Source organism: Schistocerca piceifrons, chromosome 4 (genome assembly GCF_021461385.2).
Source record: "Schistocerca piceifrons isolate TAMUIC-IGC-003096 chromosome 4, iqSchPice1.1, whole genome shotgun sequence".
NCBI classification, from domain to species: Eukaryota; Metazoa; Arthropoda; class Insecta; order Orthoptera; family Acrididae; genus Schistocerca; species Schistocerca piceifrons.
The window spans coordinates 452044323-452068223 of NC_060141.1; the positions used below are offsets into that span (position 1 = coordinate 452044323).

At 45.3% G+C, this 23901-nt stretch overlaps 1 protein-coding gene across 1 annotated transcript in view; it reads right to left on the reverse strand.

Annotated features, from left to right (window-relative positions):
- The window catches only part of LOC124795908 (protein jagged-1b), a 459586-nt gene that overhangs the window by 121724 nt on the left and 313961 nt on the right, over positions 1 to 23901 (reverse strand). The window contains exon 3 of the mRNA XM_047259988.1: positions 6117 to 6171. Coding sequence (XP_047115944.1) covers positions 6117 to 6171 — 55 coding nt within the window. The remainder of the gene's footprint in view (positions 1 to 6116; positions 6172 to 23901) is intronic.

The window sequence follows — 23901 nt, forward strand, 5'->3', positions numbered from 1 at the left end:
AGTCATACAATATCTCGCTTTTTACACATCAAGCGTCGGTTACCACTGACTATAGAAATGCGTGACCTATAAGGAGACGCTCGATCATTGTACCCCATTCCTTGTAACTCCGCATGCATAGTCGGGTGGACGGCTGGTAACACCTTGGAACTCGCGAGTAATTCCTTCCGCTAATTCAAGAGATTTTTTCCAACCATCCACCGCGATGCTCGACGGTCCACATCCGATAGTACGCAGCGTCTGCCTGGTCTTGATTTAGCTGTGATTGTTCTGTCGCGTTTCCGCTGCAGGATGACATCACTAACAGTCGGCATACTTTTGACTAGCGGTGTATACTAGAGCAGCGAGGTAAGTGAAGTTTGTAATGTGGGATGTGGAAAGAAGATACTGGTAGATTGAAACCGTTAGGAGGTGGTTGAATTGCGGCGGGGGGGGGGGGGGGGCATGCATGAATAACTCAGCCGCCCAGAGAATTGGCAGCGGCGAAAGGGACCCAATACGTGTGAGAAGATCTAGAAAAAATTATTATTATCTAAAGTCAGCATTTAAAATTTTAAGATTAGTATTTTCTCTTTGTCCAGACAGAGAACTACACTACTGGCCATTAAAATTGCTACACCAAGAAGAAATGCAGATGATAAACGCCTATTCATTGGAAAAATATATTATACTAGAACTGACATCTGATTACATCTTCACGCAATTTGGGTGCATAGATCCTGAGAAATCAGTACCCAGAACAACCACCTCTGGCTGTAATAACGGCCTTGATACACCTGGGCATTGAGTAAGAGCTTGGATGGCGTGTACATGTATTGCTGCCCATGCAGCGTCAACACGATACTACTGTTCATGAAGAGTAGTGACTGGCGTATTGTGACGAGCCAGTTTCTCGGCCACCATTGACCAGACATTTTCAATTGGTGACAGATCTGGAGATTGTTCTGGCCAGGCAGCAGTCGAACATTTTCTGTATCCAGAAAGGCCCGTACAGGACCTGCAACATGCGGTCATGCATTATCTTGCTGAAATGAAGGGTATCGCAGGGATCGAATGAAGGGTAAAGCCACGGGTAGTAACACATCTGAAATGTAACGTCCACTGTTGAAAGTGCCGTCAGTGCGAACAAGAGGTGACCGAGACGTGTAACCAATGGCACCTCATACCATCACGCCGGGTGATACGCCAGTATGGCGATGACGAATACACGCTTCCAATGTTCGTTCACCGCGATGTCGCCAAACACGGATTCGACCATCATGATGCTGTAAACAGAACCAGGATTCATCCGAAAAAATGACGTTTCGCCATTCGTGCACCCAGGTTCGTCGTTGAGTACACCGTCGCAGGCGCTCCTGCGATGCAGCGTCAAGGGTAACCGCAGCCATGGTCTCCGAGCTGATAGTTCATGCTGCTGCAAACGTCGTCGAACTGTTCGTGCAGATGGTTGTTGTCTACCAAACGTCCCCATCTGGTGACTCAGGGATGGAGACGTGGCTGCACGATCCGTTACAGCCATGCGGATAAGATGCCTGTCATCTTGGCTGCTAGTGATACGAGGCCGTTGGGATCCAGCACGACTTTCTGTATTACTCTCCTGAATCCACCGATTCCATATTCTGCTAACAGTCATTGGGTCTCGACTAACGCGAGCAGCAATGTCGCGATACGATAAACCAAAATCACGATAGGCTACAATCCGACCTTTACCAAAGTGATGGTGCGCATTTCTCCTCCTTACACGAGGCATCACAACAACGTTTCACCAGGCAACGTCGGCCAACTCCTGTTTGTGTATGAGAAATCGGTTGGAAACTTTCTTCATGTCAGCACGTTGTAGGTGTCACCACCGGCGCCAACCTTGTGTGAATGCTCTGAAAAGCTAATCATTTGCATACCACAGCATCTTCTTCCTATCGGTTAAATTTCGAGTCTGTAACACGTCGTCTTCGAGGTGTAGCAATTTTAATGGCCAGTAGTGTACACACACACATGTACACGCACACACACACACACACTCACACACGCAGAGAGAGAGAGAGAGAGAGAGAGAGAGAGAGAGAGAGAGAGAGAGAGAGAGAGAGAATCACGTAGAATATTGATGTGAACTCCCACAGCATCATGCTACCTATGAAATCATGTAACCAGCGCGGTAATTTATTATTTAAACCAACACGATCCAATACAGCAACAGCAGCTGTTTCAGTAGGACCTACGATAAAATGTTGCATTTACAAACTGAGTGTAAAACTGGAATTTTATGGACGCAATAATAATTGTACCGAGCTTAATGCCCAGGCGCAAGTCTTTTAATTGGTGGCACTTCAGCGATTTGCGCGTCCCAATCATCCAATCGGCGAAAGGTGACCTACAGTTTAACGTGGATTACTGTAGTAGTCAAGCCTTCGAAAATGCTCGCTGCATGTCTCGTCGGTATGAGGACGTTTCTCAACGGTCCGGCCGCCTTCACCACAGCGTTCGGCCTTTCTGAGGAATTCAATCCCTGTCAGCGTGTCCAGAGGTCTTTTCTTGTCAAATGACATACTAGTGAGACAATGTAGCGTTACTCCAACGAAAAATGGAGTGGGAGATAAACGGAATGCAGGAGAAATACTTTGCGTCGTGCTCCCTTCAGAGCTGAAAGCTGTTCGGTATTTTCAAAGCCTTCTTGCCACAGGAAGCAAACTATCTGCGCACCTTTCTAAGCCCTGCACGCGTATCGGCATGCTGCGGAGTGAGACGCAGTTCCGCCGCTTTTTGCCTCGCGTCTACTTGCCGTCCTATTCGTAGAGCACGTCAAGCCGTGCATTCCTGCTCTGCAGCGATCCACTGCCCTGACCATGGCGTTCCGAATGGGCGTTAGCCACCTATTCGAACAGCTCTGCAAATTAACCTTCGATACATCTCCAGAGAATTTCTCTGGGCATTCTGTGTCACGACATGTAACGAGATACACTTGCATAGTCCAGCGGAATCGTTTTGGTTATTATAAGCTGAAATGAACATTTGATGTTCACCCTATTCAGCTACGTGCCTATTTAAGCACTCAGGTGCGCACGTCTTTTTCAGACACTGAGCTGCCGTCCAACCACTACTACATCGTTGAAATACAGTACCGGGTTTTCTAAACCTCAATTTAGGCTCTCGCTCCAGCACACTACGTTAAATTGTCAAGAAGAAGCGAAAATTTCAGTGCATCGTTTGTTCTAACGAAGCAGAAAACTGTAGTCTACGGCTGACTTGCTGTACGCACAGTACTATCTTAGTTTGCATCTAGTGTTCAGTAATGAAGCCTGGTAGTAATTCTGAGACTACTGACATGCATACGGAACGACTGTATGTTAATAATGGGCAAATAAATAGTTGCAAAACTTTCGTAACATAGGCGTTCAACTCCCGATGGCTGCTTTGTAGCACAAATATGCAAAGTATCCTGCGATTATCTCTTCCAGCGCTCAGAGTAGTTCTTTACGCTCTTTCTCCACCCCTCCTCCCACCCTCCACTGCTGTCCCCCCCCCCCCCCTCCCGTGCATGTACAGCGCAACAGATGCTGGACGCGACAACAGTGTATTTTGACCACCTACTCTTCGCTGCTGGATAAGGTGGCCAGTGTTTCTTCGTCGGAAAAGTGTGCGCTGTCACTTACCCGATCCCTTAATTGCTTTGCGGGAACTCGAAAAAGACCCCAGAGACAACAGAAGAAATGAAATAAGCGAGGCAGAATTCCTCCGTAAATGAAACGCTCTCATAGTACGAAGGCCGGGCAAATTACCGCAGCTTAAAGTGCACGGGCACTTTATGTTCGTTCTCTCGAGAGTTACGGACGTCACGCGATGCGCATTATTTGCACTGTACGCACCTGAGTAATTACCGTAGCGTGAAAACCAGTGCGAAGGGACTCGGTAACAGAACTCAGACATGAAGACGCTTTTAAGCCTAACAGGTTCAAATGGCTCTGAGCACCATGGGACTTAACATCTATGGTCATCAGTCCCCTAGAACTTAGAACTACTTAAACCTAACTAACCTAAGGACAGCACACAACACCCAGCCATCACGAGGCCAGAAAAAACACTCATTTCTGGAAATGTTTTCAGGTGTCCTTACCCAGTTCACTGTACAGCATATCTAAAATTGACAGACAAGAATTTCTATCCCATTTCTTATCTACGGTAGTATACTAAGAAGAGATTACTAGACTTTATGGTCTCCTCAAAGTTATTCGATATGTAAACTGGCTATGTAGTCCACCTATGGAAGAACGTAGTTCCTGGGGACTTGAACGTTACAAACACCGTTTTCCTCATTTGTTTGCTGTTCACTGAGGATCTCGCCTTGATACAAGATGACGAACACGATCTGCAGGTAGCATTCTACTAATTATCACAAGTCTGAGAGGAGTATGATTGGGCATAACCTAACAAAATGAACGTAATTGCATTTCGAGGAAAATGAATAACACCGAGTATAATAATCTATCAGAATCATCTTCCAGAAGAAAGATACAACAGTATTAAATTACCAATACGATATTTGCTATCACAAAAGTCGAGTAGTGATAATAAGTTTCGCACATATGGAAACACTGTCACAAACAAAAGAAGGAAAGAATCTCAACTAGAGCATTAGAAAGCAACGCTGATGCGCGAACTACTATATGACAGTGAGCAAATGAAGTGTAGTTCTCAGTAGACAGAAAACGGAGCACAAAAATTACGGAACTAAATATAAAGCCGTCAAAAGACATCATTTAAGAAAATATGATAAGTGGTACGCTTATGGCGAACGAACGGAAGGCGTTAAGATCCCGCACACAGAAAAACCACAAATAAGTGTACAGTGAAACAGACGGCAGTGGCTTGGACAAAACTTATCTGCAAGGTTACAACTTTATTAAAAAAACGGTGGACACAGAAGAAAATGAAGACCTTTTTAAGAGTTAGCATTCCACACTAACGCGGATACGCGCTGGTTATCAGTCAATCCGAAATACGAATTTCTCTGCTTGATGGGTCCTGTGAGGTGCTACATTTTAGTTGTTCGCCGTCTCGTGGATCTGTTGTTTCTCTAAAGCGGGATGAGCTACGGAACTGAATTTAACTACCTTACTCGACGGGTCTCCACGGTAATTAAACTTCACAGAATACCATATGCCACTGCCTTTAAATGCACCATCTGATCAGCAGATTAATTAAACCTTGGATAATTTCAGGCTATCGACTACTCTATTTCAGAAAATTTTCTTGTTATCCTCGGCCGAAATATTTCAAAATTAAAGTCTCGCGATTGACTCGTACAGCCATTTAGTGCGACAGGTCTCCAATGACTCTACCAACCGACTGCTACTGCTAGCGGCACTAGACACAGGGCAAACAAACCCGTGTATGTGGGCAGAAATGCAGTTTCACTTATTCTCACAATTCACCGATATTGTCACCCTCCTCGTATGTAAACATCGATTTTCGGACAGTGACCTTACAACCATTTGTGCCGATTCAGTAAAGATTTAGTACAAAAATTTAGCTAATATTTCATTGGCATTTGTAATTAGATTTATCACTTCTACGAGAGAAGAAAAAGGAACACAAACAACGTGTCCGCTGCGTTACTACGCCACGTTTGCGCCATTGACGGGAGTACTCACACAAATAGTAATTTATACTGCACAGTTGCCTTATCAAGGGTCACCCTCCGTTTGCAAACTATATCCCGAATTATTGCGACTACAATGTTTTAGGTGCGAGTGTGAGCATATCTCGTTATCCACACGCTGCGACTGCATGAGAAGCGTGGCGAATTACTCGTACCTCGTTGTGCTGCTCCGATGGCTGATTTACGAGCCGTTCACAGCGTAAAATTCAGATCGTACGAGCGCAAGTCGAGCACGGAATGTATAATTCACCACACTCACTCACTCACACGCACACGCAGGCAGTGTAAAAGCAAGCCAACGTCGCCCAATATCGTACGGAGCAATGTGTGTGCTCGGGGCACGAACTGTAGACAGATGACTCCCCGCACGATGTTGGGCTCACATCCGTGTTTCGTAATTGTGCACCTTTATATTTTATCGCACAGTAAGTCAGAGGGGAGCATAAGCCGTAATAAAACTTACCGGGCTGCGTGGAGTTGTCCAAGTCGACGGCTTGCAGGATGAGCGTGAAGGACTTCTGCAAAGAGAAGAAGAAAACACTGTGTGAGCCAACACAAGCCAAGCTAGGGGATTAAGAGAGCCTCGCATGGGCACACAGAGAAAAAGAGAAAGAGCGAGCGGGTCTAGTGATCAGCGCTAACAGCTTTGGTAAATAAAAGCTGGAAGAGAGCTCTTGCGAGTCGCTTCAGCACCGCGCCATTGTCTGCGAGGTGTTTCCTTTCAGCAGAACGCCGCTCAGCTTGCGGTCCAACTCTGCAACGGTCTTTGGAACAAACATTTTTTTATGTACATAGAATAAAAATACACAAATTCTTTTTATCTACTGCAACGTACAGGAGAGCGCTTCAAGGAACATGCAAAACGTGTAAATGATAAGTGAATCACAATGCGGTTGTAAATGCTCGCCCTCATACAGCTGCGAAAACAACCCACCATCATTGTGCAAATTTTCGGGTTATAGACATTCGCCTGTTCCGAAACTAAGCAATTTGTAGCTGGTCGTACCATCTTCTTCGTGGTAGTCCTATCCTTCTGCCGTTCTCGCGTCTGTAGTCGTACAGACAGTGGAGAAAAATACGGAGATATCACGAGAAACGCATGCTTGAACACAAACGGAGATGCTGGCCAAGCCTGAGGGTTGCGCTGTTGTATTTGACCACGAACGCAATACGTTGCAAGTGTCAGTCCTGGTCAGAACAGTGTACTGTGTAGTTTTGAGTGCATCATGTCGGAGCTCAGCGCATTTTAAAGTCGTCAACTTGTTGGTGCTCGTAATGCGTGTACTTCCGTAACCAAAGTAGCTGAAGTGCTTGGTGTCTCAAGAGGTAGCGTATCAAAGATTTATGCCTCATACAGGGAAAGCGAAAAAACATCCTATAACTCACAACGAGGACGGAAGTGTGTGTTAACTGAGCGTGAAGGATGGTGATTAAAGAGGATTGTGATGAAAAATAAGAGGACTTCAGCTGAAAAAGTCACTGCGAAACTGAATGTCGAGAGCTCTGTCAGCATCATAACAACGCATATGCAGGGAAATGCAAAGCGAGCTGTAATTCCAGAACCATTCGGCAGTGATGCAAATGCCCCTAACATGAAAACAGAATATCGAAACCATAAAACCTGGACTATGGGGCAATGGAAGGAAGTTAATTGATCTAATGAGTCTTGTTTCACACTGTTTCCAACTACTGTCCGCGTTTACGTCCCATGAGTGAAACACGGCGGGGATTCGGAGACGATTTGAGCAGCCATATCGTGGTATGCCATGGACTCAGTGGTTAACCCGTAATATCGCTTTACTGCCAATGAATAGATCAGGTCCGTCCCATGATTCAGTAGTTGTTCCCCAATGGCGATGCTGTGTTCCAAGCCGACAGTGCCCCTCTTCACAAAGCTCGCATTGTCCAGGACTGGTTTTATGAGTACGAGGATGAATTGTCGGATCTTACTTGGACACCACAGTCACCAGATCTCAATATTATTGATCCTTCATGGTCTATTTCGGAGAGAAAGATGCGTATTCGCTATGCATCTCCAGCTTCGTTATCTGAACTTGCCACTATTTTGGAGGAAGAATGGTCTAAGATTCCCTTTAAAAATATGCAGGTCCTGCATTTACCCATTCGGTGACGACTGGAATCTGTCTTGGATGTCAAAGTGTTTCCTGCACCGTCATAGGCATGATAATGTGTAATGTTTGTTGTTGGGTTGGGGTTGTTTTTGGGGAAGGAGACCAGACAGCGAGGTCATCGGTCTCATCGGATTAGGGAAGGATGGGGAAGGAAGTCGGCCGTGCCCTTTCAAAGGAACCATCCCGGAATTTGCCTGGAGCGATTTAGGGAAATCACGGAAAACCTAAATCAGGATGGCCGGACGCGGGATTGAACCGTCGTCCTTCCGAATACGAGTCCAGTGTGCTAACCACTGCGCCACCTCGCTCGGTGTGTGTAATGTTTTGGTGTTCGATAGTTTTGTCCACCCCCAGTATTCCTCAGTTTGTATAGTACTTTGCAGCGGACATTAAATTGGATAAGCAGCAAACTCCCGATTTTCCGGTTTAATACTGGCCTGAGACTGTAAGGGTAATCGAAATACACCAGTATTTTAAAATGCTCTTGTTTTTAGCGGAAGCTGCTATTTTCTACACATGAAACACGTCCCATTTGCAAACTCACTGCGTTATTCTCCAGAAACTAACATTTTGTTTACGGAATTACGCTTAAAACACACTGTATTTCGATGCACTTGCTATCAGTTCGCTTTCGAGAAACAACAGTACATTTTTTCATGTTACTCTTTTTTATTCACTTTTTCCTTGACGCCTGGTCTCTTTTTCTGTGGAGAGTCAAAACATCAGTATAGTCAAATGTATTTTCTCCTACATAATCCTATAACATATCAGCAGATTCAGTAGCTCGGTGTTCACCATAACGAGTTCCTCGATCACTTCTTCTTCGCTCTCTTCCTCTACCCAGGAATACACAGAATAATTTGTACAGGCAGTAAGGTCCCGATTATCACGGTGCGGACTGCAATCGGCATCCTCTTCTGAGGGTAAAGAAATGACTCTCAAGCGTAATACTGTGTTATAAACGAAAAGATTCCTTCTGACTGTAACAGAATACTTAACGTTTGATTGTTCTTTCTTTCAAACGTCGACGAACTATGAATGGGCAATCTGCACCCCGAAAATAGGAAATTTTCTGTATAACGGCTGCATTGCTCGAGTTGGGAATGTGCTGTCTACGTACACTGTTCTTCTTCACAGTAGTGGGACACTGTGCAACTATTCCGTGTAAGACCGGAAGTACTGTATGTATCATAGGACTGGTAGCGGGGCACAATTATGGAACACCTGCGTCTCTCAATAAGGGCGGAGTAAAAAAGAAAGAAGAACAAAATTTCCTCTAAACAAATTGCCTTTCACGCGCGATATTTCTTACGAGAAGTCGAAGGACAGTAGGAAAGAAACACAGACACAGAGAGACGAAGAAATGTTGGGCGAAGCGACATAAAACTTTGCGCTCGAAGCCCGTTCTCCTTGGTGTACGACTCGGGAAATTGGTCGTGGAAATACGGGACTTGTTTGCCTGTCGCGCCAATTGAATTATAGGAGTAACGTCTGAGGACATCTCCACAGAATGGAGCGCAAGGGAGTGAGAGGGAAGGATGCTGGGCGTAAGAGGATTGGGTGGAGAGGGACGGGGAGAGGGGAACCCGTGGTATGTGGCTGTGGAAAAAAAGGCAAAATTAATTACGGATAAAAAGACCGTCGCCCGCGTGTTCAGCGGGTAGGCTGTTAAAAATCTGGCAGTTGCAAGAGAGCACCTGGCAGTGGCGGCCGGCACCGGCTGGCCTTGCTGCGTGTGTGCCTCCGCCGAACAATTATAATGAGTCGCATAAATCGCAGCCCCACGCCGTCACAGCTGAGCGCCGCTTAAACGGTTTCCAGCAGCGACGGCCACATTTGCGCTCGCTCCGTCCCACTATCAACGGCTGATCTCCAGTCAGATGGTGGACCGATCGCGGCGGCCACATCGAGTTATCGGCAGTTGCTCTGGAGTTGTTATCTGCTTGCGACGTCACTGCGACAGTGCTAATTAAATAATGTGTTGGTGCAGCATTATGAGCATACCACTTAAGTGACTGTTTAGCTGTAGCAACTTTTCCTGAAGTTTGTAGTATTCAGCCAGTGTGAGCAAATATTATTGCAACGACTAGATGTTTACTTCCACTTATTTTCAGATACGCTGTTTTAACATGAAATAAATTCACAATTGCGAATAAGGACAACCATCAGCTGTAGACAGGAATGACGACAATGAAAATTTGTGCCGAACTGGGATTCGAATCCAGATTTTCCGCTTATTGCCTTACCATTTGGCTATCCGTCCACGACTCACGACCAAACCCAAACTTCCATGTCGTCGTTCCATTCTACAGCTGATGGTTGTCCTTATTCGCAATTGCGAATTCATTTCATAACGGCTGTAGTCGCCGCAGTGTCTGGAACTTTGCATGGTAATCAGATAACACAGATAGTCCGCCCGCCTACTTACCTTGGGGGGGGGGGGGGGTACCGTGCTCGCCTTCCGTGCAACCGGACTTGTGTTCGACTCCCGGCCGGGTTGCAGATTTTCTCCGCTCGGGGACTGGTTATTGTGTTGTCCCCATCACCATTTCATTCTCATCACTGGCGCGCAAGTCGCCCAATGTGGCGTCGACTGAAATAAGACTTGCACTTGGCGGCCGAACTTCCCAGATTGGGGCCTCCCAGCCAACAATGCCATACGTTCATTTCACTTCATCAGATATTACACGACTTTTGATGAGTATTTAATACACAAATCTCTGTAAAACACCATACATTGGATTCTGCGACACAGGTCGTTTTAGAATCGATAGGCAGTATACTCTTTAAAAAGAACATGATTGTAAAAACGCTGCCGGCCGCGGTGGTCTCGCGGTTCTAGGCGCGCAGTCCGGAACCGCGCGACTGCTACGGTCGCAGGTTCGAATCCTGCCTCGGGCATGGATGTGTGTGATGTCCTTAGGTTAGTTAGGTTTAAGTAGTTCTAAGTTCTAGGGGACTGATGACCACAGCTGTTAAGTCCCATAGTGCTCAGAGCCATTTTGTAAAAACGCTGTTGTCACGTCTGGCAGCAGAAGCCCTATTTCCAAATGTTACACCTGTTGATGTATTTGGTACAACTGTGAGAGATCTGTGTTGATATATGATATGGAAACATGACAGCAGTGAAGAAGATATTTTAAGACTTTATATAAATGTATTGTGCTTGCTTTGTACAGATAAGGTTTTAGACAGCGGTTTCATTCTATATTGTCACTATTACGTATCGCACGATACTAGAGAGGTTTAGTATAGGTTCTTGAACAAGCGATGCTTTGCACCTACCAGATATTGAAGATATGTCTTTTATTTCTTTGTCGTATTTGTATATATCGACGCAAGTTGCCCAGTAGAGATAACTTTTAGTTATTTAACGGGACCATCCTCAGCACAAGCGGCGCCTTCTTACCCATGAAAAAGCCGTTCGCCGATAAGTCACATAATTACGTAACTACATAATTATTTAATCAGAAAATTAATTTTGTTATTATGTGTTTGTTGTTGCCGACATGCTTACAGTTCAGTTTTCTTCTTCAAGATATCAAAATATTACTTTTGTGAGAAGTATAAATAAATAAATTAATTAATTAATATTAAAGGCTGAAGGTAGGCTCACGCAATAAGCAAACTGCAGAGAACATTCCTCAAAGAAATTTTACATTGTTTTGATTATTGGGGAGGAGAAATACGCGAAAGAGATGGTAGCAGCTCTGACACATATTGCTACTGTTAATTCAAGATTCCACAATACAATTACTATTCTGTCTTTAAAAAGACGATGTACTTTTCTAATGGCTGACGAATAATTTTGAGAACAGGAATACCGATGAAACTTATGAACATACAAGGAGTTCCAAACATTTAGCGTCAAAATTATGAAGACAATATATACATTTTTCACAGTTTCTCTTTTTGTGTAAAAATTTCATATCGTTAATCTAGAATGGTGGCTTTCATATTCAGGTTACTAATGTATATATACTTAGCCTATACTTATAAATTATGGTTACCATTTTGGTGTTAAAATATTCTATTTAAAAACGTCGAACAGATATATATTAATAGCTTAAGATACATTACGTTTTATGAAATTACTGTCTAATTTGGTTCTTGGGGCAACAAACGTTCTCAGGTTATGTGAATGAGTCATACAAAAAGTGAAATTTTAGAATATTGATCCCCCTTGCAAAATTTATCTCATACTATTCCAGGCAGCAAATCATTCACCCCTACGTGTATCAACGAACGTATTTCGTTACCTTCATCTCTGAGTGAGACATTAGGGATGTCCACGTTACGTGTGTGTATTACAGTGCGATTTCTGTGCCTGATGCGGACGGAACACCAGCGCTTGCATGGGGAAACTATACAACGGACGATGAGATTCTGAATTTTCATTGTCGTACTACGAGAGACAATGTACACTACTGGCCATTAAAATTGCTACACCACGAAGATGACGTGCTACAGACGCGAAATTTAACCGACAGGAAGAAGATGCTGTGATATGCAACTGAGTAGCTTTTCAGAGCATTCACACAAGGTTGGCGCCGGTGGCGAACCTGCATCGTGCTGACATGAGGAAAGTTTCCAACCGATTTCTCATAGACAAACAGCAGTTGACCGGCGTTGCCTGGTAAAACGTTGTTGTGATGCCTCGTGTAAGGAGGAGAAATGCGTACCATAACGTTTCCGACTTTGATAAAGGTCGGATTGTAGCCTATCGCGATTGCGGTTTATCGTATCACGACATTGCTGCTCGCGTTGGTCGAGATCCAATGACTGTTAGCAGAAAATGGAATCGGTGGGTTCAGGAGGGTAATACGGAAAGCCGTGCTGGATCCCAAGGGCCTCGTATGACTAGCAGTCGAGATGACAGGCATCTTATCCGCATGGCTGTAACGGATCGTGCAGCCACGTCTCGAACCCTGAGTCAACAGTTGAGAACGTTTGCAAGACAACAACCATCTGCACGAACAGTTCGACGACGTTTGCAGCAGCATGAACTATCAGCTCGGAGAAAGCATGAACTATCAGCTCGGAGACCATGACTGCGGTTACCCTTGACGCTGCATCACAGACAGGAGCGCCTGCGATGGTGTACTCAACCACGAACCTGGCTGTACGAATGGCAAAACGCCATTTTTTCGGATGAATCCTGGTTCTGTTTACAGCATCATGATGGTCGCATCCGTGTTTGGCGACTTCGTGGTGAACGCACATTGAAAGCGTGTATTCGTCATCTCTATACTGGCGTACCACCCGGCGTGATGGTATGGGATGCCATTGGTTACACGTCTCGGTCACCTCTTGTTCGCATTGACAGCACTTTGGACAGTGGACGTTTCATTTCAGATGTGTTACGACCCGTGGCTTTACCCTTGATTGGATCCCTGCGAAACCCTACATTTCAGCAGGATAATACACGACCGCATGTTGCAGGTCCTGTACGGGCCTTTCTGGATACAGAAAATGTTCGACTGCTGCCCTGGCCAGAACATTCTCCAGATCTCTCACCAATTGATAAGTCTGGTCAGTGGTGGCCGAGCAACTGGCTCGTCACAATATGCCCGTCACTACTCTTGACGAACTGTGGTATCGTGTTGAAGCTTCACGGGCAGCTGTACCTGTACACGGCATCCAAGCTCTGTTTGACTGAATTCCCAAGCGTATCAGGGCCGTTATTACGGCCAGAGGTGGTTGTTCTGGATACTGATTTCTCAGGATCTATGCACCCAAATTGCGTGGAAATCACATGTCAGTTCAAGTATAATATATTTGTCCAATGAATACCCGTTTATCATCTGCATTTCCTCTTGGTGTAGCAATTTTAATGGCCAGTAGTGTAGTATAATATATTTGTCAAATGAATAGCCATTTACCATCTGCATTTCTTCTTTGTATAGCAATTTTAATGGCCAGTAGCGTAAATAAGGATATATATTAGGCGATTTAGACAGCTTTGATCACAATAAATCAAGCCTAAATGCCTTTCAGTTCATTGGGCAAGTGGAGTTACATCTCTAACGATCTCTCTACGGTGCACTAATGTTCCCCAGTGATGTAAGAAGAAAAAACGTGTGCAAGTCGACTTTATCAACGTCTCATAGACGCCAAGACAGAATCCTTCCAGAATATGAACGTTGAGACGAAGTGTAAGCACATTACCGTGAACCAAAAGAGCGCCGTGTGCAGCAGGAAGAGAGCAGTGGGGAGTGGAGACTGCAGGAGCGGTGCGGACAAGCGATTCTAGGTGCAAGTCATGCGCGGGTTCGCACTGCCGGTGGTGGCTAGGCCAGGCCAGCTCGTGTGTGGTCCAGGGCGCCGCTATCGGCGCATCTCGGCTGCCCCTCGCGAGCGAGCAGTGCCACCGCCGTCGGCGGAATCCGGCCTAGCGTCGCAGCTGCCGCCTAATAGCGGACACGGCCGCCGCTCTCATTAATCACGCGACTCTGCTGCGCTACTCGTCCCAATTAATGGGCTCCTAATTGCGAAATCAAATCGCCGGATCGCTCATACTCCTCCAAGAATATTTACTGTGCGTCTACCGCTGAGTACCACCCGTGTTTCTCCACCAGCTTGATCTCCACGTGCTACACGCCCTTCTTACTTTTCTGCTACTTTACGCCCAGGGTTCAGATGGTAACAAGTTCATCGCTGTAATGTTTAAAAGAAGAAGATCGACAACTTTTTAATAATTCTCACACCATAGCACTGGTTTATCATAAGAAGTGTTCACGTCAACAAGCATTCGGAGTAGGTATTAAAATCCATGGAGAAGAAATATAAACTTTGAGGTTCGCCGATGACATTGTAATTCTGTCAGAGACAGCAAAGGACTTGGAAGAACAGTTGAACGGAATGGACAGTGTCTTGAAAGGAGGATATAAGATGAACATCAACAAAAGCAAAACGAGGATAATGGAATGTAGTCGAATTAAGTCGGGTGATGCTGAGGGAATTAGATTAGGAAATGGGACGCTTAAAGTAGTAAAGGAGTTTTTCTATTTGGGGAGCAAAATAACTGATGATGGTCGAAGTAGAGAGGATATAAAATGTAGACTGGCAATTGCAAGGAAAACGTTTCTGAAGAAGAGAAATTTGTTAAGATCGAGTATAGATTTAAGTGTCAGGAAGTCGTTTCTGAAAGTATTTGTATGGAGTGTAGCCATGTATGGAAGTTAAACATGGACAATAAATAGTTTGGACAAGAAGGGAATAGGAGCTTTCGAAATGTGGTGCTACAAAAGAATGCTGAAGATTGGATGGCTAGCTCACATAACTAATGAGGAGGTATTGAATAGAATTGGGGTGAGGAGGAGTTTGTGGTACAACTTGACAAGAAGAAGGGACCGGTTGGTAGGACATGTTCTGAGGCATCAAGGGATCACAAATTTAGCATTCGAGGGCAGCGTGGAGGGTAAAAATCGTAGAGGGAGACCAAGATATGAGTGCACCCAGCAGATTCAGAAGGATGTAGGTTGCAGTAAGTACTGGGAGATGAAGAAGCTTGCACAGGATAGAGTAGCATGGAGAGCTGCATTAAACCAGTATCTTAAACGTTTGTTAGTTTGAAGTCAATATTTTTTGACGTAGAATAAAGTCGTACCATAAAGATAAGTATATTTAATTAGCATACCCAAAGTACGTTTTATTATTTTACTAGTATGAATATAGTGTGAAGAAGCTTTCGAAAACAACCTGAAAATAGTGGATAGAACTAAATCTTATCAGCCTCCTCCACAGATGAAGTATATGACCACGTTCATACTATACTACAATCACTCTAACGTGTAAAACTGAATTAAGTCTTGGATGAAACGCAAATACAATGCTGAAATAAAGATGTGAAGCAGGTGAAGGCGCTGTTCATATATGAACTGGGGATGGGTGCCGCCGCCGCCGCGACAAGAAAACGGTAAAATTTCTCTTGAACAACATCACAACCAAACAATGCAGAGCTTCCTTAATCCACAGCGTTTCCCCTTGCATTAGGCAGTGCGTAACATACTGTAGAGTAGAATGAGAGACCCTTTACTAGAAATACGATGGTTATCCAATAAGTAAGTTCCGGTCTCTCGCGAAATGGAAACCATAGTGAAAATCAGAAATGTTTTATTTGCAGCAGTTAGCTACCCTTCCAGCTACTTCTCTAGACAGTCACCACTTCGACTTAGGCGTTTGTCGTAGTGTACATACCAACTTTCCAATATCCTCGTCACAGAATACAGCCGCCTGTTGTTTCCGCCAATTCTCTAAGCTGACCCCCAGCTCGTTGACTGCGCCAAAATAGCGTCTTCGTAGCCAGCGGTTCATGTGATCAAAGACGAAAATCAGAGGAAGCCACGTCCGGGCTATATGGTGGCTGATCAAACACTTCCCATCGAAAACTCTGCAGGAACGTCTTCATTGCCCCTGCACTGTGCGGGTGAAATTGTCCTGTAGAAGGAAATGCAGTTACATTATATAGGGTTGCGTGAAATCAGGCGAAATGTCTCGGCGGGCATCCGTACTTGACGGGAGACCATATATTGCTGAGCGATATGAAGTGGGACAAGCATGTAATGGGGAAGGCGGATAGTCGTCTGCGGTACATTGGTAGAATTTTGGGAAGATGTGGTTATCTGTAAAGGAGATCGCTTATAAAACACTAATACGACCTATTCTTGAGTACTGCTCGAGCGTTTGGGATCCCTATCAGGTCAGATTGAGGGAGGACATAGGAGCAATTCAGAGGCGGACTGCTAGATTTGTTAGTGGTAGGTTTGATCATCACGCGAGTGTTGCGGAAATGCTTCAGGAACTCGGGTGGGAGTCTCTAGAGGAAAGGAGCCGTTCTTTTCGTGAATCGCTACTGAGGAAATTCAGAGAACCAGCATTTCAGGCTGACTGCGGTACAATTTTACTGCCGCCAACTTACATTTCGCGGAAAGACCACAAAGATAAGATAAGAGAGATTAGGGCTCGTACAGAGGCATATAGGCAGTCATTTTTCCCTCGTTCTGTTTGGGAGTGGAACAGGGAGAGAAGATGCTAGTTGTGGTACGAGGTACCCTCCGCCATGCACCGTATGATGGATTGCGGAGTATGTATGTAGATGGAGATGTAGATATTCTAGGCATCTTTATGTGCTCACTGTGCGTTCAGAACTGCATACTGCAACGTGGCGCGACCGATGGGCGTACTGGAGACACTGCCCAACACTTCTATGCAAGCTTCATAGGGTTTTCATTTCGCGACCGATAGCAACTTATTTTCTCGACACCCCTCGTCGAAGAGAAGTCTGTCACTAATAAGAAGTATATCACAGACTCTAGGAGGAGGCCAATTGCCCCTCTTGCCTCCCCCCCCCCCCCCACCCCTACCCCTTTCCCCTCCTGACGACGCTTCTGGGACCATCACCAGAGACCTCCGCGTCAGCAACCGGCGTCGTTGACCAATAGACCACGGAGGGATGCGGGCGTTAAAAGACAGGACGCCCCCGACAGCAGCGACGATAGCGTCGCGACGGCAGGGTGAGGCGGAGGGGGTGGCGCGGTTAAGGCCGACACGACACGACCGCGGCAGGCTGGCGGCGCTTCAGGAATTTGCGCATCGCGCCGTGACATCTCGGCAGCTGGCCTAGCGGCGCACGCGCGCGCCCGGGCCAACTGATACACGCCGGACGGCGCCGAACTCTCCAGACATCATCGGCCGCATCGCGTCTTGTCCGCCGCGCTCCTCAATCCCGCAGCGAGACGTGGCGCGAATGCATTGTGACAGCGCGGACACCGTGCAGCTCCTCGTCGGCAACCGAGGTGGCTTAATCCCTGCATATCCTTTTCGCTACACTTCTCAACGAGAATCCCTCATGCACTGAAGGTGCTCTTATTGGCAACTTTGTGGGAGAGGACGTTTGGAGGGGGAGGTGGGATGTCTGACTGGCTTGATGTGGTTCGCCATAACTTTCTCTCCTGTGCCAACTTCTACATTTCAGAGAAGCCCTTTCTCAGTTATGGTTGTACGGGGGACTGTTTTACCTTGGAACACTTTTCAGACCAAAAATTTAACGTATTTTCTTATTCCATTTTTAAATGGTGGCACTCACTTTTTATGTGAGCTTGGAATTCTGGAAGAAACCGGTGAATTACTACACCTGGAGCACTGCACTGTACGGAGCAGAGACGTGGACGACGAGAAAAATAAAGAAAAAGTACCTAGAAAGTTCTGAAATGTGGTGCTGGAGAAAAATAGAGAAGATCAAGTGGACAGATCGGGTGACAAACAACGATGTCTGGAGAAGAGCTGGAGAGAAGAGAACTATTCAGAATATGATTCTTGGCGCGCTGAATGTCCGTGCGTTTTGAGGCGCCATGTCACGAATTGCGTGGCCCCTCCCGCCGGAGGTTCGAGTCCTCCCTCGGGCATGGGTGTGAGTGTTGTCCTTAGCGTTAAGTTAGTTTAAGTAGTGTGTAGGTCTAGGGACCGATGACCTCAGCAGTTAGGTCCCTTAGGAATTCACACACATTGGAACATTTTTTGAATATGATTCTTCAGAGGTCGACCAACTGGATCGGGCACACAGACACGAGGGACTCACACGACGTAGATGAAACTACAGGATGAGGAAGAAGAAGAATTTTACGCCTGGATAACATGAAAGACGGAAGGAGATACAGCAGACTGAAGGAACAACTTGAAGACACTAGAATCAGAAATTCTTTGTGCCATGACACGGACCCGCTATTAGGCGGAATACTACATTATAATAATATTTTTCTGAAATTATAGAAATTATGGCGGAAAATTAACGTGTATCCAATTGTAAAAATGTGTTCCAAGGTACAACTAGGAACATATACTGTACCGAAATTTGAAAGCGTTGCAATCGACAAAATTTTGTCAGTAAAGTATTTGGTCTTCTATATGTTACTGTATTACTCCACTACACACGATAACCAGCAAATGAAATCAAATATGCAGGAGTATTATCAAACACCGGTTAAAAGTCAAATTTTGAAATGGAAGCTATTTGAAACTAATACAAATTTCCATTTTCAAGACAGGTAAAACTGTTAAGACATTGGCGAAACACAGGTAATTATCAGATATCCAGTGTTGCATGGTAAAAAAGCTTTCATCTGTTTCAACGTACAAGATGGTTCACGACCAACGAAGTATGGGTTTACGATACACGCGTTATATTCGTATGTAGTTTTCAAATTATATGCAGTTTTACTTGCCGTAAAATTCTGTAACTGAAGACTTAAGAAAATATATTTGATGCATTTAAATATATAAAACTCGAAATATTAACAAGTGCTGCATTAAGCACACAATCTTATGTCTAGTAACAACCCCAAAACTTCAAAAACTGTGGGAACTGTTTATCGCCATGTCTAGTGCGCCTTCCTTCGAGTGATTCTAAAACCAATCATTGACCTTAAGTCCCGATCAAAAAACATCATGTTTTCCTGGGTACAGTATCCACTAATTATAACCATCTCCCCTATCTGTTCCAATCTCAGTCTTCTGCTGCAAATTTTACCATATACAGCTGCGTCACCAACGCTTCGGTTGTCTTCTTTTCCGGATTTTCACGCAACCCATAATTCACTTCCATACAGTGGGCTACTACAAATGAACATTCTCAGAAATTTGTTCCTCAAAATAAGGCCGATGTTTCTCGCTACTAGACTTCTTTTGGCAGGGAAATCTCCTCTTTGCCTGTGCTAATCTGTTTTCTAAGTCGTTCTTGCTTGGTCTGTCAGTGTTATTGTGTTTCCAAGGTAGCAAAATTCCTTCTCTTCTGGTAGTTCCTGGTCTCCAAATTTGACTTTAAATTTATCTCTAATCTCATTTCAGTTACTCCTCGTCACTTAAGCCGTTCTTCAGTTTACTGTCATTCCACAATGTGTAGTCATTAGATCATTCACCATTTCGTTCACCACCTCGTTATTGCAGCTAGTACACCAATATCCATCTACAGTGATTAGTGGGGAAAAAAAAGAATAATGAGCCGAAACAGATCGAAAAATCGGACAATCTTGATCCAGAGAACGCATCTCTCCACACAGTTCGAACAACAGCTTTGATTCGAAGAAACGGTAGCTGCGATGACACTATTGTTCATCCACATGAACGCTGATGTTCTGTTCTTGTTCGTTAAGTGCTTCGTACAGAAACCGCTTTCCGGCAAGTAGCACGCATGAACGTATTCATAGCAATTTTAGTCGTTACGGGAAATGACTTGGCACATTTTTATGCACATATCATACAGGATTCCTTTCCTTAACCTTGGCAGGTACGAGCGGAATTACTGAATCACTCACTGGTGTCCTCGACGTGAAGGTGCACTTGCTCGGGCTGACGCGCGTATTGGACGGTAGCTCGCTAGGCAGAGTAATTAAATGAATCCGTGCAACGGATCAGGGACGGCTGCTCTCACATTGTGACAAACTCGTATAGTTTTTCTGAGCAGTTACCTGTACTACTTAGGCGAATTTCGAATGGTTGCTCATTTCGTCCGAAATATACGAGGGGCACTTCGGGCATGGTGGTTAAATGGTTACGACACTGGATTTGCTTTCGATAGGAACAGGATTCAGACCCCTGTCTGCAAATCCTGATAGGTTCTTCCTGATTTTCCTACATGGTTCATGGCAAATGCCAGGATGGTTTCCTTAAAAAGAACACGGCATCTCACCTTCTGCATTCTGAGTTTTGTTAAATTCTAATCTGCGTTCTATCCTATAGAACATACGAAGTGTGTTCAAAAAGTATCGCGAATTTTGTGATGTCGCGGGTTGTATTAGTCCGATTCGTGCGGTTTTCCGTTGTTGTGTTAGTAAACATATCTGAAAGATTCCTGTATACTGGTACTCATAATGGATGTTTACTCTGTTGTCAGTTGTCGAGAAGATTAAATGCGTTACGCTACGAGTGGATATTATTTATTTGTTTTAAGAATGGATGAGAGAATTTGCATTATATTTTGCTACAGGAAAAGAATAAAATGTAACAAAATTTTGGAAATGTTGAGTATTGCTTTTAGTGAGACTGCTATGAATAAAACAAGAATTTTCGAGTGGTATAAACGTTTCCAAAATGACCTTGAAGGCGCTGAAGACAACGCGTTCTGGACGCCCTAGTACATCAACAACCGATGAAATCGTGGAAAAACTGAGAAAAATGATTATAAACCAGTGAAATTGCTGATGGTGTTGGTGTATCAACTGGTTCATGCTATTAAATCCTTCCGGATGTTCTGGGTATGAAACGTGCGACAGTAACACTTGTGTCAAAGGCGTTGAATAGCGAGCAATAACAGTGGCAAATGGAAGTCGCTAAATGAAGTCAACAATGAACTACTAAAACGTGTCATTATAAGGAGACGAAATCGTTAAGATCGATAAAAGTTCGACAAGTGCGGTAGATTTTAATAGCATAGTGCATCATAACTACTTGCCAAAAGGGCAAACGATCAGTAAGGAATTCTGCCTACAACTTCATACGTCGTTGCGGGAAACAATCCGAAAAAAAAAGCTCGGATTTCTGGCGAAGCAGTTCATAGTTTTTGCACCACGTTAGTGCTTCTGCCAACACTTCATTGCTTTTTAGTCAATTTTTGGTGAAAAACAACACTGTAATTATGTCCAGCGTCCATATTCGCCAGATACGGCACTGTGTGGGTATTTTGTGCCTCCAAAAATAAAAAGGACCTTAAAGTGTGGCAGTTTTACAACCATAGATGGTATTAAAAGCCCATCGCTGAAATAACTAAGAACCTATCTAAAGATCGAGTTCCAAAAGTGTTTCGGGGGTTGACAGAAGTGCTGGCATAGCTGTAACACCTAATGGGGGCTGTTTTATGTTTTGTACGATGCCACAGTGAGGAGAGTTGGGCTACAGAGCGCTGCAGTAGCTGTCGTCGTAGAAAAGCTGGACAGAAGCAAATTTACTTAAATTGTATTTTTCGAAGCGAACGAAGACTCATTACAGATGATGCAGCAAGAAACAGAGTCCAGCTTATCAGTGTTAATAAGGAGGAATCTTCCTGTACAAAGCAAAGACTATGGTGTTAGAGTCATGACTAGATGGTGTAACGTTACGTGGTGATTTGGCACGGAGTGCAAGTGGGTTCATTTCCTGCTGCCGGGCCGGCCGCTGTGGACGAGCGGTTCTAGGCACTTCAGTCCGGAACCGCGCTGCTGCAACGGTCGCAAGCTCGAATTCTGCCTCGGGCATGGATGTGTGTGATGTCCTTAGGTTAGTTAGGTTTAAGTAGTTCTAAGTTCTAGGGGACTGATGACCTCAGATGTTAAGTTCCATAGTGCTCAGAGCCATTTGAACCATTTGAACCTGTGGCCGGCCGTCCTGTATCGTAGCGGCGGTGGCGATCGTGGTACGGAGCCACTGGAGGTGTGTCTTATTGGGCGCACGCCACTGCGTCCGCCTCCCCTGGCGCGACTGCTATAGGAGTCTATTGCATTGTATTGTATCTTAACCGGGGACCTAGAAACGACGGACTGGATCCGTCCCCGCCGCAGCCGCAGTGGTCCACAACCCCACGACGACTACCGCAGTCCACTTCACTCCTCCTCCGCCCCAGACAGAACCCAGGGTTATTGTGCGGTTCGGCCCCCAGTGGACCCTCAGGGAACGTCTCACACCAGGCGAAAGTAACCCCCATGTTTGCGTGGTAGAGTAATGGTGGTGTACGCAGCAATCGCCGACATGGCGTAACTGAGGCGGAATAAGGGGAACCAGCTCGCATTCGCCGAGGCAGATGGAAAACCGACAAAAAACCGTCCACAGACTGGCCGGTTCACCGGTCCTCGACACAAATCCGCCGGGTGGTTTCGTGCCGGAGACCAGGCGCTCCTTCCCGTCTGGAAAGCAGTGCGTTAGACCGCACGGCCAACCGGGCGGGCTTGTAGGAGTCTAACTGAAACTTGCAATTGCGCTACCAACCGTACGACACCGGTGGGGTGATATCGATACATGACACCATACTTTGCAGATGACCACAGTGATATAGACGAATAAATAAAATTATTTCCAAAAAAACAAAATGCCCGATGCTTTTCGAACACACCTAGTACGCAATTCTATTAAGTAAACTACACAGGATGGAATTCAGAGGAATTAAGAGAGTAAAAAAAAAAAAAAGGTTCAAATGGCTCTGAGCACTATGGGACTTAACATCTGAGGTCATCAGTTCCCTAGAACTTAGAACTACTTAAACCCAACTAACATAAGGACATCACACACATCCATGCCCGAGGCAGGATTCGAACCTGCGACTGTAGCGGTCGCGCGGTTCCAGACTGAAGCGCATAGAACCGCTCGGCCACGCCGTCCTGCCAAGAGGGTCAGAAAAAGGTGACATTGTAGCACACATTTGAAAACAATATTCAGGAGGTGAGAATGAACAGACTTTGCTAACTGAACAATGAAAACAAGCTCATAAGATGAGGAAAGGGCGGAGAATAAGTTTCGGTGATATAAAGATGCCGTCTAAGGAGAACCTTACGACGCGGCCGTTATGAAATATGTCTAAAATTGGCAGCGATATTTTAGACGGAGCTGTGTAGTAAATGCTGATGAGAAGCCTCTCTGACCCCACACCGAATACGGGCTTTGGCAGTAAGGGAGTTATGCAGATAGCGTCCAGCCAGTAACGCGCGGCCGCGTGACATCTGCGGCGTCGTACGAGTACCGGGGGAGAGGGCCGCTGCCCATACAAGTCGCTGCGCAGCAGGAAGCGTCGGCTACGAGTACAAGGCGGCCACGCGCGCACCACGCCGTCAGTCAGCGGCGGCGCCGTGGCGCCCGTATACGGCATTCCGACGGCTGCATTCCGCCTCTTGGGCAGACGCCGGCGCCGGCGCCGGCGCCGTTTGCGTCGCATGCCCACCTCACATAGGAGCGATCGTCGTCTTCGCCAGTTCATCGTACTGCAACGTTGCAATTATTCTCCGCTTCGATACTAGTGACCAAGCGTTATCTCTCTAAATAAATAAGAGTCCCAAATCCTTAAACTTAATAATCAACAAACTTTACAGTACCGTTATCTTATGACAGGTAATTGGCATCAGGAACCAATGATAAGTTTTAATTGTCATCTTGGAAAAA